Source organism: Elaeis guineensis, chromosome 1 (genome assembly GCF_000442705.2).
Source record: "Elaeis guineensis isolate ETL-2024a chromosome 1, EG11, whole genome shotgun sequence".
Lineage (NCBI taxonomy): Eukaryota > Viridiplantae > Streptophyta > Magnoliopsida > Arecales > Arecaceae > Elaeis > Elaeis guineensis.
The window spans coordinates 182,862,071-182,881,308 of NC_025993.2; the positions used below are offsets into that span (position 1 = coordinate 182,862,071).

The 19,238-nt window shown below is 35.8% G+C and overlaps 1 protein-coding gene across 1 annotated transcript; it reads right to left on the bottom strand.

Moving 5' to 3' along the window:
* Positions 1-14,136: 14,136 nt before the first annotated feature.
* LOC105040016 (uncharacterized) lies at positions 14,137-17,247 on the bottom strand. Its single transcript, XM_010916387.4, has 4 exons — positions 16,861-17,247; positions 16,251-16,708; positions 14,750-14,858; positions 14,137-14,525 (listed from the first exon to the last, which is right to left on the bottom strand). The coding sequence occupies exons 2-4, from the start codon at positions 16,333-16,335 to the stop codon at positions 14,375-14,377; spliced, it is 345 nt and encodes a 114-aa protein (XP_010914689.1). The 5' UTR covers positions 16,336-16,708; positions 16,861-17,247; the 3' UTR covers positions 14,137-14,374.
* Between the last annotated feature and the right edge of the window lie 1,991 nt (positions 17,248-19,238).

Sequence of the window (19,238 nt, forward strand, 5' to 3'; positions counted from 1 at the left end):
AGATCTTTTGAAGTTATAAGCGCTTGCTGCTTGTCCCTTTCAGTTCAATTTTTGCCTTGCAACTCCTCGCCATTGCCTTTTTTTCCAATAAATTGGATTTGCTTGAAATAAGTTGGCAGAATTTATTTTTATCGATTCACCAGTCATTTAATTAAGATGTATTTCGACTTCGAGATTTTTTTCCCAAACAATAGCAAGAGAATGAACTGATTCATGAAATGATTTGTTTCGAGCTAATTTATAATTTGTTTATCCAATGAAACGGTTGTGAGTGAGTGTAACCATGTAATATTGCAAGGCAATTCTTGGCGAACTTCTAGAAGGCTAACAGGCAAGATTCTTTCTATTCTTAGACTATTCACAAATGTTCCTTTTCCTCGTCTTTTCTCTAATTTACTTATCCTTGTGTGATCACACCAGACACTGAACAGTGGATAGCTATGAAACTACATAGCTTTGAAATCCCATTTTTAGGACCTATTTCTCTGTCCTTCAACCATCTTACATCAAGGGACCCTATAAGGATTATTTGGTTTTCTGCCTGTTTTACTTCAATAGATAATCATAAATCATTATTCTTTCCAAAACAAATATATGAAGAACAACCGGGTGCTTCTTTTGTAAATCTCATTTGGAAGGTTCATGATCTGTGTAATAACCCAGATTAAAAAAAAAAAAAAAAAAAAAAAAAACAATAAGAAAGAAGAGAACGGAAGAGGACTCCTGATAGAGTCCGTCTTTCCTCTTTGAATCAGAATGGGATTGGGACTCTAGGAGCCCTAGATCCCATCTATAAATTTTCTCTTCTTTATCTTAAGCAAGCCATGAAAACATCAGGCTTCCTCTCTCTTCTGTCTCCCTCTTTTCTTTCGATGGAGTCGTTGATTGCCTTCACCGTGCCCACCGAAAATCAAGACTGGAGATGCCACCGGAACCAAGGTAAGGTCCCAATCCTTCCTTTTCCCTCTCTTGCTCATTTTCTCACAACCCCAGATCTCACCGCCGGCCATCGATTTTGCTGGAAATAAATTCCAAAGAAGATCCCCTATTTTTTTCGAAAAAAAACCCACCGGCCGAACTCCATCGCCGACCGGCTTCACAAGGTCGGCCGTCATTGCCGGATCTCCGGCCAAGCCGCCGGAGCCCGAGCCACCAAGGTGGGGGACCTCACGGTCTTTCCCTGTTTCAGCCAAGGGAGGCCGCGGGAAGAAAAGAAAAGAAGAAGGAAGAAGAAGAAGAAAAGAAAAAAAAAAGAAAAAGGAAAAAGAAAAAGAAAAGAAAAAAGAAAAAGAAAAAGAAAAGAAAAAAAGAAAAAGAGAAAGAAAAAAATAAAAATAAAATAAAATAAAAAGAAGAAGAAGAGAGAAAAATTTTCTCTCTCTCCTCTCTTTACCTTCTCTCTACATTTTCTCTCTCTAGATTCTCTCTCTAGACTTTTCTCTCTCTCTTTACGGATTTTGTCTCTCTAGGATCTTTTCTTCCTCTCTGATTGCATCATGAATCTTAGGATAAACTTGAGATGAAAATAAGATGATCTGAGATTGCTCCAAAATTCGTACGATAGATCTGATCCCAGTCCGATCCTATTCGAAATTTATAACATTTGATTCATATTGAGTCACCCTGATAGGACCTCTGATGATCTCGACCATGATTGCCTCATCTGAAGGATACGAAGATTTCTCTCTCCACTTTCTCTCTCTACTTTCTCTCTCTAAAATTTTCTCTCTCTTCATGGATTTTTTCTCTCTAGAAGTCTTATGGATCAGTGGAGGATCCAGATACTTAGATAAATCCTAATTTTGATTAATCCTAAGAGAGATCCTCGATTTGTGTTATTAAGATCGATTATCGGTAAATTCTCTATATGTGTTTTTTATATTGATCAGGGTCATGAAGAGATGATTGTCTGCATATGATATCAAGTGGAATATTTTGTTAAAGAAATTCATAAATCAAAGAAGAACATTAATTTTTGGTGCTTGGATCAGTCACCGGTAAAGATAAGAATCTCTGTATATGATCACGATTGTATATATGCTATTTTACTATTGGTCTTGCATTATTGGTTTTGCATCGTCGGATTTGAGATCGATGAATTTATTATACCTGAGATACTGTTATTTGATTTTGAGCATGAGTATGTTATGTCAATATATATATATATATGTATCAAAGATTGATGGCATGATTATATGGATATGACATATCTGAATTAATCATAATGCAAGTCGGAATTGATTTGATGAAATCAATACATAATGATTAAATGAAAAGAAAGAGATATATGATATGGATTAGCCTTGTCATGTGGAACAGCCCACCAGGAGCTTATGCCTGGGACAGCCCCCACTGGCTTACAGGTGGATCAGCCGGCCAGGAGTTCATGCCTGGGACAGTCCGCTAGGAGCTTATGCCTGGGACAGCCTCTCACGGGCTTTCGTACGTGGGACAGCCGGCCAGGAGCTCATCCTGGGACAGTCTTGAAAGGCTTTTAAGTGGATTCGATCCGGATGATGACTGAGGTATAGACTTGGATAGTCCAGAACCAAAAAGAAAAGGTTAAAAATCATGTGATTATGAAAAGAGAAATGAAAGATAAGACATGAAATAATTGTTGAATAAAAGTGTTTCACCTATTAACATATGATGATGCATCTATTTTAACAAGACAGAAAATTTATGGTTATTTGCATTATTCTGGACATTGAACATCAGATTTTATATTTTATTGTTTATCTTTATTTTTAGATTATATTATTATATCAGTGTGATATAGGAATTCTTACTGGGCTGTAAAGCTCACACCCCTTCATCTTTCTTTTCTTCTCAGAGATACAGGACGTTCATGATTGGCTATGGCTTAGATTTATGGGTGAGCAGATGGATAGATAGAGTGTCATAGTACCTGATCAGAGGATTGAAGAAATTTAATTTGTAATTATGCATGATTTTATAAATTATTATTGAAATTAATTGTTATGGATGTTAAGATTGTAATGATTTATCTTGGCCTTGCATATTCTTTAGGGCTTGCTCTAAGGAGTGTGCGGCCATCACGTATCCGACTCGGGTGTTGGGTTCGGGGCGTGACAGAATGGTATCAGAGCCAGGTTATGATCATTGGAGATTACGATATAAATGATTAGGATGAGATAGAATAATATCAGAGCTTAGGTTTAAGATCACTAGAGATTATAAAAAGATATTAAAACTTTATGTAAGATCAGTAGGATGTGACAAAGTGGCATCTGAGCTTAGAGGTTAGGTTACGTTTATTTGGAGACAATGATACAAGTGATTAGGATATGACAGAACAGTACTAGAACCCAAGTTTAAGGTCACTAGGGATTGTCATATAAGTGATATCAAAATTTTGAGATTATAATCGATAGAGTATGATAGATAATATCAGAGTTTAAGGTTATAATCATTAAAGATGTAATAGAATGATATTATAGTTCAGGTTATGATCATTAAAAATATAATTTAAGTGATATTTAAGCTTAAGATTATAATTATTTGAAATTATGACTTTAGTGATATTTAAACCTAGATTATGATCATAAGGAACATGATTGACATAAAAGAAAGAAATCAATATTTGGATTTTGAATCAATAAATACTATGATGAAACTTTATGTATAAGTGGTATATGATGTCTATAATAAAATTGACGAGTTATATCTTAGATTTCAATTAGTAAGGTTGACCTAAGTATGAAAGAGTTGATCTTGGAATGAAGTGGGAGGTATTGATAAGTTATGTTGAGTATACTAGATGATTTTGGAATATAAAACTTATATGATTGAAGATCATGATTTTTTTTAATCCCAATGATAATTGTCTGAACATTATGAATTTTGGACTTATCAAAGAAAGTTAATTAGGGTATGGTCTAAGAAGAAATTATATCATATGAGAGAGAAATATTTTTGAACACTGAACCTATAAGAGGTCATATATGAAACTCAATCTTAGATGAAAAATATACTTAAATTTTATTATGAGAATATGAGATACACATTTTAGTGAAATCTTTGGTTACTCAAAATATCATATTCTGAATAGGATTCCTTGATCCTTCAAGTTACATTGAATTTCAAGTGAAAAGCTTACTTTTCTAAGTGAATCAAAAGTATTTTGATATTGTTAAATTAAAGAAAAAAAATTATTTTGTCAGAGTATGATATACAGGTTATGATGAAATCTTTAATAATTCGTATTATTATCTTTGGATTAGATTTTTTTTAATTTTTTTTATGATTGTTGAAGATGGTGAAATGTATTAATTATTTAAGTCAAAGTTTAGATTATTTTTTTAAATTGAACTAAGACATCTTGTTAGTGTTAAATTTTGAATGACTTATATAAGGGACAAGATTTTATATGGATTTATCGATTAATATTAAGGGTTGTGATGAAGAAAGCTCTATAAAAAATAATCAAGTTGATTCTACTTAAGGATGTTGGCTTGAGTTCTTCTAGTTTGTCAAGTTAGAATTAATTTTTTTTTTTTTAAAAAAGAAAGATTGATTTAAAAATTATTTAAATGATTGTAAGGTAAATCTAAGGTTAACTCCAATCGATTCTAGACATGTTGGATTCTTGAAGAGTGATGAAACTTATGCAATGATTTCAAACATAGGAAGTGGATCAAGATTTAATTTTTATATGCTATACCCAAAGGTAGTAAAGATAAAGAAACTTAAAATTTTATCCTAAGTCTTATATGAAATTTGAAGGTTAGATCTATCATAGACTGATCTAACATATAAGGATATTTTTTTATCTTTGATAGACTTATATAATTTGATAAATTAAGATCAGAGTGCACAGCAAAAATGTGATGGATTAAATTAATTAAAATATTAATCTTTTAAATCAAAAGATATTATGATGAAATACATTAGTTGTAAACAAGGAAGAATTTTATTGATAATGAAAGGATGCTATAAATTTTGATCTAATCTGATCATAGCCGGATAATTTTTGTCAGTAGGTTGCTTCATTGTAGATAATATCAAGAAATTCTAGATATCTCAAGTTTATTAACAGCTTGATAGTTCTGATATTAATTCAAACTTAGAAAGTCCTAACATAGATCTCATATTTTTAATATTGTTACTCGAACTGATATAGAAGATTGAGATTTTTTTTTAAGATGAGAGTCTACATATAAAATTTGTTGGAAGGTCAAGAGAAGAAAGAAATCGATGATTGTGAAGAGTGCTCGATGTTTGACCTTTATTTATTTTTCTATCAAGGGTAGTATGAGATAATAATGAATTTCGAGTGAAATGTATTAGACAAATAATGGTGGTATATTAATACAAGTCTAAAATATTACAGTTCTTCAAAAAGTTGAGAAATCAATAAGAAGGGATGAGTTTGAGATTTCAAATAATTTTTGTTATAACAAGATCATAGAAATAAATAATATATATGACATTATCGTAAGCTTGAGAATGACATGAAGAATGTATACTTTGAAATAGGTATCTCGAACGACATAACTTAATTTCGAGAATAAAATTATTTTAAGGAGAAGAGAATGTAATAACCCAGATTTAAAAAAAAAAAAACAATAAGAAAGAAGAGAACGGAAGAGGACTCCTGATAGAGTCCGTCTTCCCTCTTTGAATCAGAATGGGATTGGGACTCTAGGAGCCCTAGATCCCATCTATAAATTTTCTCTTCTTTATCTTAAGCAAGCCATGAAAACATCAGGCTTCCTCTCTCTTCTGTCTCCCTCTTTTCTTTCGATGGAGTCGTTGATTGCCTTCACCGTGCCCACCAAAAATCAAGACCGGAGATGCCACCGGAACCAAGGTAAGGTCCCAATCCTTCCTTTTCCCTCTCTTGCTCATCTTCTCACAACCCCAGACCTCACCGTCGGCCATCGATTTTGCTGGAAATAAATTCCAAAGAAGATCCCCTATTTTTTTCGAAAAAAAAAAATCCGCCGGCCGAACCCCATCGCCGACCGACTTCACAAGGTCGGCCGTCGTTGCCGGATCTCCGACCAAGCCGTCGGAGCCCAAGCCACCGAGGGGGGGGACCTCACGGTCTTCCCCTGTTTCAGCCAAGGGAGGCCGCGGGAAGAAAAGAAAAGAAGAAGGAAGAAGAAGAAGAAAAGAAAAAGAAAAGAAAAAGGAAAAAGAAAAAGAAAAGAAAAGGAAAAAGAAAAAGAAAAGAAAAAAAAAGAAAAAGAGAAAGAGAAAAATAAAAATAAAATAAAATAAGAAGAAGAAGAAGAGAGAAAAATTTTCTCTCTCTCCTCTCTTTACCTTCTCTCTATATTTTCTCTCTCTAGATTCTCTCTCTAGACTTTTCTCTCTCTTTATGGATTTTGTCTCTCTAGGATCTTTTCTTCCTCTCTGATTGCATCATGAACCCTAGAATAAACTTGAGATGAAAATAAGATGATCTGAGATTACTCGGAAATTCATGCGATAGATCTGATCCCAGTCCGATCCTATTCGAAGTTTATAACATTTGATTCATATTGAGTCACCCTGATAGGACCTCTGATGATCTCGACCATAATTGCCTCATCTGAAGGATACGAAGATTTCTCTCTCCACTTTCTCTCTACTTTCTCTCTCTAGAATTTTCTCTCTCTTCATGGATTTTCTCTCTCTAAAAGTCTTATGTATCAATGGAGGATCCAGATACTTAGATAAATCCTAATTTTGATTAATCCTAAGAGAGGTCCTCGATTTGTGTTATTAAAATCGATTATCGGTAAATTCTCTATATGTGATTTTTATATTGATCAGGGTCATGAAGAGATGATTGTCTGCATATGATATCAAGTAAAATATTTTGTTAAAGAAATTCATAAATCAAAGAAGAACATTGATTTTTGGTGCTTGGATCAGTCACTGGTAAAGATAAGAATCTCTGTATATGATTACGATTGTATATATGCTATTTTACTGTTGGTCTTGCATTATTGGTTTTGCATCGTCGGATTTGAGATCGATGAATTTATTATACCTGAGATACTGTTATTTGATTTTGAGCATGAGTATGTTATGTCAATATATATATGTATCAGAGATTGATGGCATGATTATATGGATATGACATATCTGAATTGATCATAATGCAAGTCGAAATTGATTTGATGAAATCAATACATAATGATTAAATGAAAAGAAAGAGATATATGGTATGGACTAGCCTTGTCATGTGGAACAGCCCGCCAGGAGCTTATGCCTGGGACAGCCCCCACTGGCTGACAGGTGGATCAGCCGGCCAGGAGCTCATGCCTGGGACAGCCCGTCAGGAGCTTATGCCTGGGACAGCCTCTCATGGACTTTCGTACGTGGGACAGCCGGCCAGGAGCTCATCCTGGGACAGTCTTGAAAGGCTTTTAAGTGGATTCGATCCGGATGATGACTGAGGTATAGACTTGGATAGTCCAGAACCAGAAAGAAAAGGTTAAAAATCATGTGATTATGAAAAGAGAAATGAAAGATAAGACATGAAATAATTGTTGAATAAAAGTGTTTCACCTGTTAACATATGATGATGCATCTATTTTAACAAGACAGAAAATTTATGGTTATTTGCATTATTCTGGACATTGAACATCAGATTTTATATTTTATTATTTATCTTTATTTTTAGATTATATTATTATATCAGTGTGATATGAAAATTCTTACTGGGCTGTAAAGCTCACACCCCTTCATCTTTCTTTTCTTCTCAGAGATACAGGACGTTCATGATTGGTTATGGCTTAGATTTATGGGTGAGCAGATGGATAGATAGAGTATCATAGTACCTGATCAGAGGATTGAAGAAATTTAATTTGTAATTATGCATGGTTTTACGAATTATTATTGAAATTAATTGTTATGGATATTAAGATTGTAATGATTTATCTTGGCCTTGCATATTCTTTAGGGCTTGCTCTAAGGAGTGTGCGGACATCACGTATCCGACCCGAGTGTTAGGTTCGGGGCGTGACAATCTGTCAATTTCTTGAAGCAAGTTTTATGAAATGCAACCAACATGAATTTCATACAAAGCTTATAAGTAGAAAGATGCTTGTGAAAGCTTGTGGATATAGGCTGCTCGTCATTGAACGTGTGGCTGACCTCCATCAATTTATGTTCGTATTTCATTCTTAAATTCGCTAGCAAACCATTAGTTCTCCCATCCAGAAATACCTCTGTACCTTATTGCAGTGAGGGTGGCCTGTCTTAGGTGGCTCAGGTGCAGGCATGATAGCTCTTAAGTGTCCTGGAATATTAGAGTTCCAGCAATGCTGAAGAAATCCTACACACATGGAAGAGCGCTTCGTTCCCTGAAATTTGGCTGTTAACTCAGCTAGCTAAGGCAAAAGTAATAGCAACTGCTCTTGGCAAGGTTCTAGTGTTGTAGGTGGTCTTTATGCTCCAAGCTGGATGATTGGTGCTGCCATTGCTGCAGTTTTTGGTGGTTCAGCTGCAAAGTGATAAACTCAGCAATTCCAGATTGGTGCTGCCATCACTTTGAAATTATCAAAGAATGAATGATGAGCTTAGAATAAAATAATATTATATATTTTGAAGGTACTCAAAGGCTCAAAATGCTCATTGTTGCATTACAAAATGACCCCTGGATATTTATAGGCACTAGGGAAACTTACTAAACACAATACATCACTAAATATGTATTTATAACACTTCTTCCCAAAAATTACATCCATATTCCGAGATTAACTCATAATTACTCATGCATATTCTAGATAATGGGAGTTTCTATATGACTCTTGGACTTCCAAAACTCTTAGACTTCCAACATTAATAATAGTACAATTAAGTTTATTTACTAACACCCCCCTTAAACTTAATTGTATTTCATCCTTCATGCCAAGTAAGTTCTTGAGCTTGTAAAAATGATTTGCTGCAAGTGACTTGGTGAAGATATCGACAACTTGATCATAAGTTTTCGCATAAGTTAACTCCACTTTCTTCTCTTTTACATGCTCCCTTATAAAATGAAAACGGATGTCGATATGCTTACTCCTTTCATGATAGACCGAATTCTTTGCTAATGCCATTGCCGACTTGCTATCCACATATATCTTAGTAGCATCAATTTGAGAGAAATAGATATCTTGTAATAATCTTCTAAGCCATGTGGCATAGCAAACACACGAAGATACCGCAACATATTCCGCCTCACAAGTAGAAAGAGTTACAATAGCTTGCTTCTTAGAAAACCAAGTGAATGCCGTATCATCCATATAGAAAATAAATCTGATTGTACTCTTTCTATCATTCGAATCTCCTCCCCAATCACTATCCGAATAACCAAAAAGCCGAAAATCATAAGAAGGAGAATACATTAATCCATGAGTTATAGTACCTTGGATGTAACGAAGAATTCTTTTTGCGGCCTTCTAATGCGTAGATTTTAGTTCCTCCATGAAATGACTTAATAAGCCAACTCCATATAGAATGTCTGGTCTTGTGCATGTGGGTGAGATATCTTAAGCTTCCAACTAAGCTTTTATAAAGAGTAGGATCCATCACCTTACTTTCTTCAAATTTTGATAATTTGACTCCACAATCAACATGGGTGCTTATTGGCTTACAATCTTCCATCTTAAACCTCTTAAGAATCTCCTTTGCATATGCTTCTTGAGAAAAGAAGATGCCTTCATTATTTTGCTTGACCTTTAAGCCGAAAAAATATGACATAAGCCCCAAATCTGTCATCTCAAACTCTAGAGTCATAGCTTGCTTGAATTCTTCAAACATTTGAGGGTTGCTTCCTGTAAAAATAAGATCATCTACATATAAGGAAACAAACAATATATCTTCATTCTTCTTCTTCATATATAAGGTATGCTTATATGGACATTGCATGAAGTCATTAGCTTTGAAGTATGCATCAATTCTACTATTCCATGCTCTAAGTGCTTGTTTCAAAACATAGAGCGCATTCTTCAACTTTAAGACCTTTTCTTCATGACCCTTCTTCACATACCCTTCGGGTTGATTCACATAGACTTCTTCTAAAATTCTATTCAAAAAAGCTGATTTGACATCCATTTGAAGAATTGGCCATTTGAACTGTGCTGCAATAGAGATGAGCAATCTTATAGTTTTCATGCGAATAACCGGGGCGAACACTTCTTCATAGTCGATACCAGCTTGTTGTTTGTAGCCTTTAGCTACCAATCTTGCTTTGCACTTCTCTATATGTCCTTGAGCATTCTTCTTCTTCTTATAAACCCATTTAACATCTATGGATTTATAGCCTTCGAAAAGAGTAGTAAGTTCTCAAATATCATTTTTCTCTATTGCTTTGATCTCCTCATCTATGGCGGCTTTCCAAATCTTATCTTGTATTGCATCTTCAAAAAAAAAATTTCATTGTTAGCCAAAAGATAAACGAGATTAAATTCATTTGTTACCTCATATAGCTCTTGCAAACTCCTTGTCTTCCTTTGCATTGGACTATCATCCAAAAGAGATGATACTCTAGAATGTGAAGACAAAGGTGGTGAAGAAACTTCAAAATGCACCTTTGATTCTTTCTCCTCTTCTTCCTTCTCTTCATAAAATAGCTCTTTGTTTGATTGCCAACTCCACATATCATCTTCATGAAACTCTACATCTCTACTAATATGAATCTTTTTAGTTTTTGGATCAAAGAGCTTATAAGCTTTAGATCGAGTATTACACCCGATAAAGATAAATTTTTTACTCTTGTCTTTAAGCTTTATTCTTCTTTGGTCTGGGGTATGAGCATAGGTGATACTCCTGAAAATCTTCAAGTGTGAGACATTAGGTTGTCTTCCACTCTACGTCTCTTGTGGAGTTATGTCCTCTAGGCTCTTGGTAGGATATCGATTGAGCAAGTAGACCGCACAATTTACGGCCTCCGCCTAAAATTTTTTCGGCATGACTTTAGTCTTTAGCATACTTCGAACCATATCAAGAATGGTCTGATTCTTTCTCTCCGCCACTCCATTTTGTTGGGGGGAATAGGGTGCCGTCAAGAGTCGTCGAATGCCATACTCCTCACAAAAATATTCGAACTCTTTGGATGTGAATTCGTCTCTACGATCGGATCACAAGGCCTTGATGTAGTAGTCACATTCTTTTTCCACCATAGCTTTGAATTTCTTGAATGTGAAAAATGCTTTAAACTTCTCCTTCAAGAAATACACCTAAGTTTTTCTGCTAAAATCATCAACAAAAGTTAGAAAATAACGATGCCCTCCAAAAGATGTTGGAGAAATTGGCCCACATATATCGGTGTGGATGAGTTCAAGTGGCTTCTGTGCATGATAGAAAGCTTCTTTGTGAAAACTCTTTCTTGATTGCTTACGAAGAACATACCCTTCACAAAATTATTCTGGAGAGTCAATATGTGGTAAGCCCTTCACCATCTTCTTGCTTGATAGTTGCTTAAGGCCACCAAAGTGAAGATGACCAAACCTCAAGTGCCAAAGTCATGAGCAATCCTTCACACTTGCATTCAAATATTTAGTATCAACATGTTTGATGTTAAGCATGAACATTCTATTTTTTATCATTTGAACATGGGCTATCAAATTATTCTTTTGATCTCTTAAAAATAGACTTCTATTTTTTATATGCACATCATATCCTTTCTCCAAAAATTGCCCCAAACTCAAAATATTGTTCTTCATCTCCGGTATGTAATGAACATTAGAGATAAATTTATGACTTCCATCTTTTAATAGAATAAGAATTTTACCTTTGCCCTTCACGTCTACTTTGGAGGAGTCACCAAAAGACACATGTCCATTCACCGATTCATCCAACTCCATGAACATGTTCTTATAGCCACACATGTGATTACTTGCATCGGTATCCAAGAACCACATATTTTGCTCACCGGTGTCATCTTCTTTGCAAGCAAGCAATAAGACCTCATCACCATCTTCTTCTTTCTTCTTTGCATAATGAGCCTTCTCTTCAACTTGGTTAGTATCATTATACCAACAATCTGAAGCATAATGACCAAGTTTGTTGCAATTAAAACAACAAACTTTGAAATTGTCATACCTTCTGCCTCTAGATGAGCCTCCTTGTCCACGTCCTCCTTTTGAAATTTGGCTTAACTCCTCTTTGTTATTATAGCCTCCACGTCTTTGACCGCGTCCACGGCCTCTCCATTGGCCACGGCCTCATCCTTGGCCTCTTTGACTTCTTTCATTCTTGGAGTCTTCTTTGTTCTCCTTTAAAGAAATCTTAAATTGAAGAACTTGCTCCAAGGGCTCTTGCCTCCTCTTATTGAATCTTTCTTTATGAGCTTGTAGGGAACCCATAAGCTCGTCTAAAATCATCTCTTCCAAATCCTTTGACTCCTCGATGGCAACCACAATATAGTCAAATTTGATATCCAATGAGCGTAGAATTTTCTCTATTACTCTGGTGTCATCCATAGTTTCGCCATTCCTCCTCAATTGATTGACAACGGCTAAGACTGTTGTGAAATAATCCGAAATATATTCGGATTCCTTCATTTGTAGGGCTTCAAATTCGCCTCGAAGAGTTTGGAGGCGAACTTTCTTCACCTTTTCTACTCCTTTATAAGAATTTTGGAGAATCTCCCATGCTTGCTTTGAAGTGGTTGCCGTCGCGATCTTCTTAAAGGATGATTCATCTATAGATTGATAGATGAAATATAAGACTTTCTTATCCTTCTTTCGAGACTCCCTTTGTTGATTGGTGAGAGCCTCTCCTTCTCTTGGCTTTTGATAGCCTTCTTCTACTAGATCCCAAAAATCTTGAGACCCAAGTAGAGCCTTCATTTGCAAGCATCAATTTTCATACTTTGTTTTGGTGAGGCGAGGAAAGGAGGGTTGGAGGAGATTATTGGTGGACATTATGGCTCTAATACCACTTTGAAGTTATCAAAAGAAGAATGATGAGTTCGGAATAAAATAATATTATATATTTTGAAGGTACTCAAAGGCTCAAAATGCTCATTGTTGCATTACAAAATGATCTCATAGATATTTATAGCCACCAGGAGAACTTACCAGACACAATACATCACTAAATATGCATTTATAATACTTCTTCCCAAGGGTCACATCCACATTCCGAGATTAACTCATAATTACCCATGCATATTCTAGATAATGGGAGTTTCTATATGACTCTTGGACTTTCAAAACTCTTAGACTTCCAACACTAATAATAGTATAATTAAGTTAATTTACTAACACACTTTAGGTTTTGGTCCTTGCAAAATCGTTTTGGAGTTTCTTCTGCATATAGGTTGGAGTAGCTGCTACGCTGGCAGCAGTTTGTTCAGTTCCCCTGACCTCCTCTTTGAGCTAACGGAGGACCGGAATTTTGCTTCCCCTCGTGGTAAAAGTTCAGCATAGAGAAACACGTCAATGTATATTTATGTACTTACGCATATATTTGTATGTGTATGCAAAGATGGATTGGGTATGTATCATATTTTGCATTATCTAGCCTCAACCTCTCTATATTTTATGCCATATGCTTGACAACTGCTGTCACTGTCAACATAGCAGGCAATCTCAAAGTTGGCTACAATTCATTATATTTTCTATTGACATTTCACATAATTATGTTCCATCTGAAGTACTTTTGTATGAACCTTTCGTTTTGCAAGTTGCAGTCGAAGTTTTAGTCTCATGGCTTATCTTCTAGAGCCGAATCTCTGCTGTTAATGCCACATGATGTGCTATTACACTGTTACACTGAACTTTCTATGGGAATGCTAGGCACAATCTATCTCAGCAAGATAAAGTATAGCATCACAATGATATTGATTCAAGGATAGATTTAGTATAGAGAAGAGCAAAGTACAAGCTGCAGTTACCTTTATCTCCTGAAACCCAACGGCACAGTTTTGAGTTAGCTACAGGCACTACATTGAATGCAAAAGTTCCAGCAGTTGTGATGGCTTTCTGATTTTTTTCATTTGCTATGTAGTTGTTATGGTTGTTCAAAATTATACTCAAGAAAGAGGCTTTTCTTATTTTTCCAGTGACTAAATAAACATTATCGTATTTAATACAAAGTTATTCTGATACTTAGATGTTATAAGCTAAATTTCGTTTTGCGCTTCTGAAGCACTTGCTAGGAGGGGTGATGATCTGGGAAGCAGGGAAAGGCATTTGAGCTGATCAAAGCTCCTAACTGAAAAATGAAGCATGATACATATTGAACTTGGATCATGCCATGTAATAATGGAAATCAATGAGTCAAACATGCACTACTTGAGATCAACGAATGCCAGCAGAAGCACATGTGGATGGGGTCAGGTCAAGGTTTGCTTTACAAGAGCTGAATACAATGCAACAGAGGTTATCTTTACTAGAGAACGGAGAGGTTTATCACAAAACCTTGGTTATTTAGGCCAAGAGCCAGAAGCTCTTCTGCCATCGGGTGCCGATGAGATAGCCTTCCACTCGCCTGCTCTGTTTCTCAACAGCCATGTCCAACAGTCGGATTGCTTAGAATACCGCTCCGCAAAATCCTCACTGCTGCTTCTAGACATGCTACAATCAGCAGCAAAAGATCTCAGGTAAGAGGAAACAGTTGAACTGGCAATGGCACGCTTCAATTCAGCGATGAGCAACAGGACCTTTGACGAATGTCCAATTGAAGTTATTAGAGTTCATTTAGGATTACTTTGGCTTTATGCAGCTCTCTCTCTCTCTCTCTCTCTGTGTGTGTGCGCGCGTGCCTGTATGAATTTATGGGACAGTCTCATTTGCCTTACCCACAGAGTGGAGACGGCGTTCCCTGGCTCAACACTAAATTTGAAGCATGCAGTTTCTGAAGACAGTGGCCAGCTTGGTTTGTTGAATAACACGTGCTTCCACCTCCACCTGATAATCATAGTTTATAAACAAGGATTAGAAAGAATAAAATTATCAAAATCAGAAAATGATTGGGCCGATATTTTTGATATTTTAAATTAAATCAATAGATTTTGTAAAATATTTCTGTTTGTTAAGATTTATTTATATAGGCAATATTTCATCTTTATGTCACGCTCTGGATTTGGGATATAACACAACCATACTATCCTAGGGTCCTGCCTACGATAATACGAAGCCAACAATAGTAAAATATAACAAAATGTCCAAATGCATCATCCATTAAATAATTAAATAAATATTGATTTAGAGCATCAAAATCCAAATTTAAATACTAAGACTCATAACTTCAAAATTCATAGAGTCACAAAACTACAAATTGATGATCAATTAATGAACAAAAATCGTTGCCACAAAATCTCCAAGCTCATTAGCATAAATTTCAAGTTTGGACTATTCTTCATTCCTAATGATCCTATTCATCTGAAAAAAAGAAAAATAAATAAAAAAGAGACATGAGATACACAGCTTAATAAGTACAATTTATGCTACTTTACTGGATTAAGTATACATTTTTATATGAAAAATGTAATATTTTAAAAAGTAATAATTATTAAAATAAATTATTTCATAATATAATATGATGAAGTAAATCGTAAAGCCAATCATATATACATAAATCATGAATATTTTATTAATATAGTTCTAAGCATATATTGCAAATAAAATCATAAATCATTCTTATCATTTAGTCACATTATATCATTTTATACTCGTGATGGTATTGTGTTCATAATCGAAAAAGTATAATGATTCATAGTTCGTATGCCAACTTCATGACCACTGGCGGGGTTGTGATTTGTATGGAACTACTCCCCAGCATTGGTCAACCTCAATTTTAGGGGCCATGCATATCTATCTTAGAGTCTTTAAAATATTCATATCTTTTTTTTTTAAATATATACATAAGTAGGTAGTAAAATACTAAATGGCACAATAAGTTTCATATTTCATAAATAACTTATTTTTATTAAAAATATTTATGAAATCATTTTTCATAATAAAGCATAAATTTTATAATACGTACGTTGATTCTTTGCTTCAACGGGATATCATTAACGATAAATTATATGCACGAAAAAAATATATGATAGTTTGAAAATTTATAAAGAATGTAAGATTTATTTATCTCTTTTTTCTTAAACCCTCGAGATTCACTATATGAACACTCGAACCTATTCAATATCATGTAAGCCCAATTATTTTACATTCAATAAATTTTATAATATTAAAAATTCAAGAGAGAGAAAAAGAGGAAGTTTAATGGGTGACACCATTTGCTGGCTCCGGGTGGATCAGTTCTAATTAATCGGATTGATGAATCATGAAGCTGGGACTTACCAAGATGTTTGACAAGGATTGCAGATAGTGGATTGGGGTACTCGATAAAGACGAGAGTGATCCGTCCCACAGGCTGCTCGATCATGAAGACAGTTCAGAGCCGCTTTGCTAGAGTCAACTTAGGTTCGCAGGAAAGAGTGACAGGACTCTCTGTGCTCAACTCCATGGGTTTGCTTAGAGAGAAAAAGAGGGAGAAGAGAGAGAAATAAGAGACAAAGAAGAATGCTTTGCCTTTCTTAGAAGAGGAAGGGGAGGCCAGGGTTGCTCGAAACCATGCTAGGGGGCACGGTCGACGATCGAAAATAAAGGAAAAAGGCCAAAAAAATAAGGGAATTGGGGCATTTGCTTTGATTTGGACACGGCTGTTCACCAGTGGCCATGGCTTCATCAGCAGGATCATGGAGAGGCCTAGAGAGTTCGGTCAAAGGTTCAGCGTCAGGGGGCGGCGACGCCGGTGGCTGGAAAATGGGGAAAAAGAAATCAGAAAACAGGGAAAGTGGAACAAAACAAGACTCTCTTTGGACTGATTTCCAGTGAATTTTCTTAAGCGGCAGCTGGTTCAAGGCCTTGGAAAGAAGAGAAAGCAAAGGAAACGAAGACCGGGGTTTACCTTTGCTCCGGCAGCATCTGCAGGCCCAATTTTCTAGCGGGCACAGTGCTAGGGAACGGCAAACATAAGGGAGAAAAAGAAGGGAAAAGAGAGGATGAGGGGCGCTGCTCGGTGGTGGAGGGTGGTGGAGGGACATGGTTCCTATTTATAGAGGAAACCTAGGGTTCCGGCGGCCCTAGGTCTCTGATTTCCACTCGAAGTAGCTGATTGTGAGGATGGAAACCGCTGCCCATCACGAGGGAACAATGCATGAGGCCAGCCACGGATCGGTCTGGCCCGTCGAGTTGATCGGGCCAGACCCGGCCATCTCGCTTCAAGGCGTCAACTCATGATCAAAGAGAAGTAGATATTAATATTCCTTTCTAAGTTGGTGCCTTTCATGTTCAATTGTCCAGCATCTCAAACGGCTTTTGTGAAAGAAGTTAATTTTCTAGTAACGTAAAGTAATAAAACATTGGGGAAAGAAATATGGGAGGCATATCAGCGGATTATACTGAATATTGACAGGATTTCTTGAACATATGTAGTTAATTAAGTTCACTTGCAGGAAAAAAACAAACATTTTCCATTCAGAATTGAAGATTATTTTTACCTTTCGGTAAAAAGCATGCATCTTGCATATTATTTTTCTAATTGCAAACGACATTCTTTGTTTTTGCAAAAAAAAGAGTGACATTTCTTTGTCATCATATGCCTCCATCACATATATTATTTCTCTAGTCGAGTCTTTATACAGAAATTTAAATATTGTCAATGACTTGTTGGTGGAATTTTACGAGTTCGAGAAGATTCTGCCCTTTTTTTTCAATTGATCAACAGCAAAACGCTATTAAATTGCCTCACCTTTTACCAAAAATAAAAAATTGCTCCACCTCAATTCAATCGTCAACCATCTTTATATATGGAATTCTCTAGCAAGTCTGTGGCTCCAATGTCATTTTTGACTAGTAAAATGACACTGAATAAAAAAAATTATATACCTTTTCTGTAAGGTCGTGATTTTAGGATCTTCTTGATGATGAACATTCCATAAAAAAATTTGAATCTCTGGCTCGGAACAGTTTGATAGAGCCTCTGCATAATTAAGGAGCCTCTAGTCCCCCATATTCCATATATGATCCAAAGAAAGTATAAAAATTGTGAACAAAAAAATTCACTGTTTTCACACGCCATGCCCAATTAGCCAGATGGAAACCACTTCACCTTGTCAATATCCTTTAACAGGGGGGCTCTCCTCAGGTCATAGAATCATGGCATGTGAAAGTCTGGTAGTGCATTTTTGTAAAAGAAAAAGTAAACATGATTACTATATGCCCAGTGTAGTCCGGTGGGCTCACCACAATCTAACTTTCATCATCTGCAATCCTAAAAATCTGCCACAAGTGGCGTCCTACTCCTATCAAAACTGTTGCGACAAATCGAGAGTTCAAGAAATAAAACAAGAAAAGAAAAAAAGATCAAGACACCCAAGATTTACATGGTTTGGCAATCTTTGCCTACATCCACAGGAGAGACTAGAAGAATTCATTATAGTCTGTGGATGATTTTCAAGATTTACAAAGGATCTCTCAAACCCTAATCCCTATACACCCAAAATTCTCTTTTTCTCTTTCAAAAAACTACTCTCTTAACTTCAGAGAAAAATCCACAAAAAAGAAATATACTTGAGTTTGGACGGGATCAGACAATCTCAAGTTTTGAGTCGGCCCTATCCTCCGCTCCATGACTAAAGCGCTTTTTTTTTTTTTGGATCACATCGGATCATATATTTTATTCCGGGTCACTTAACATTTTCGGACCCACAACACATTTCAATCCGCCTCGCAATCTTGAATGCAGGCCAAAACTCAACAAAAACTCTTCTTTCCATTGTGCAAAGCCCGTGAAGTCTCTGAAGGAAAGACCACATGCCCGATCGATTAGAACAGGATGCAGCGGAATTCAAAAAAAAAAATTCAATCCAATATACGATTCGATCGAGATCTGATCTCGATCATAGCCAGATTGATCATGCATCTAGATTAAAAAAAATAAAGATTTAAATAATTTAAATCAAAATATTAAGATGTGATCATATCACCTTGTGCGAGTAGAAGAACTCTGTAGTCCAATGATCCATGGATTCGAGGTTCGCTGTTGAGCCGCGTAAGTACCCAGCCTCTACAGATATCCACTCAGATTTGGACTAGGATGCTCTCTCCATCTTCGATTCATCTACTTCTAGATAAATCTACAAGCTCTTGGATAAGCCTTGGATCTGATCTCCGGTAGGGATCTAATTAGTGCTTGATTATAGTTTTTTTTGTTTCTTCACGTAGATCGGATGAAACTCGACACTTCGAGCACCTTTGGACGTGGGAGAGGATTAGAGATCAAAG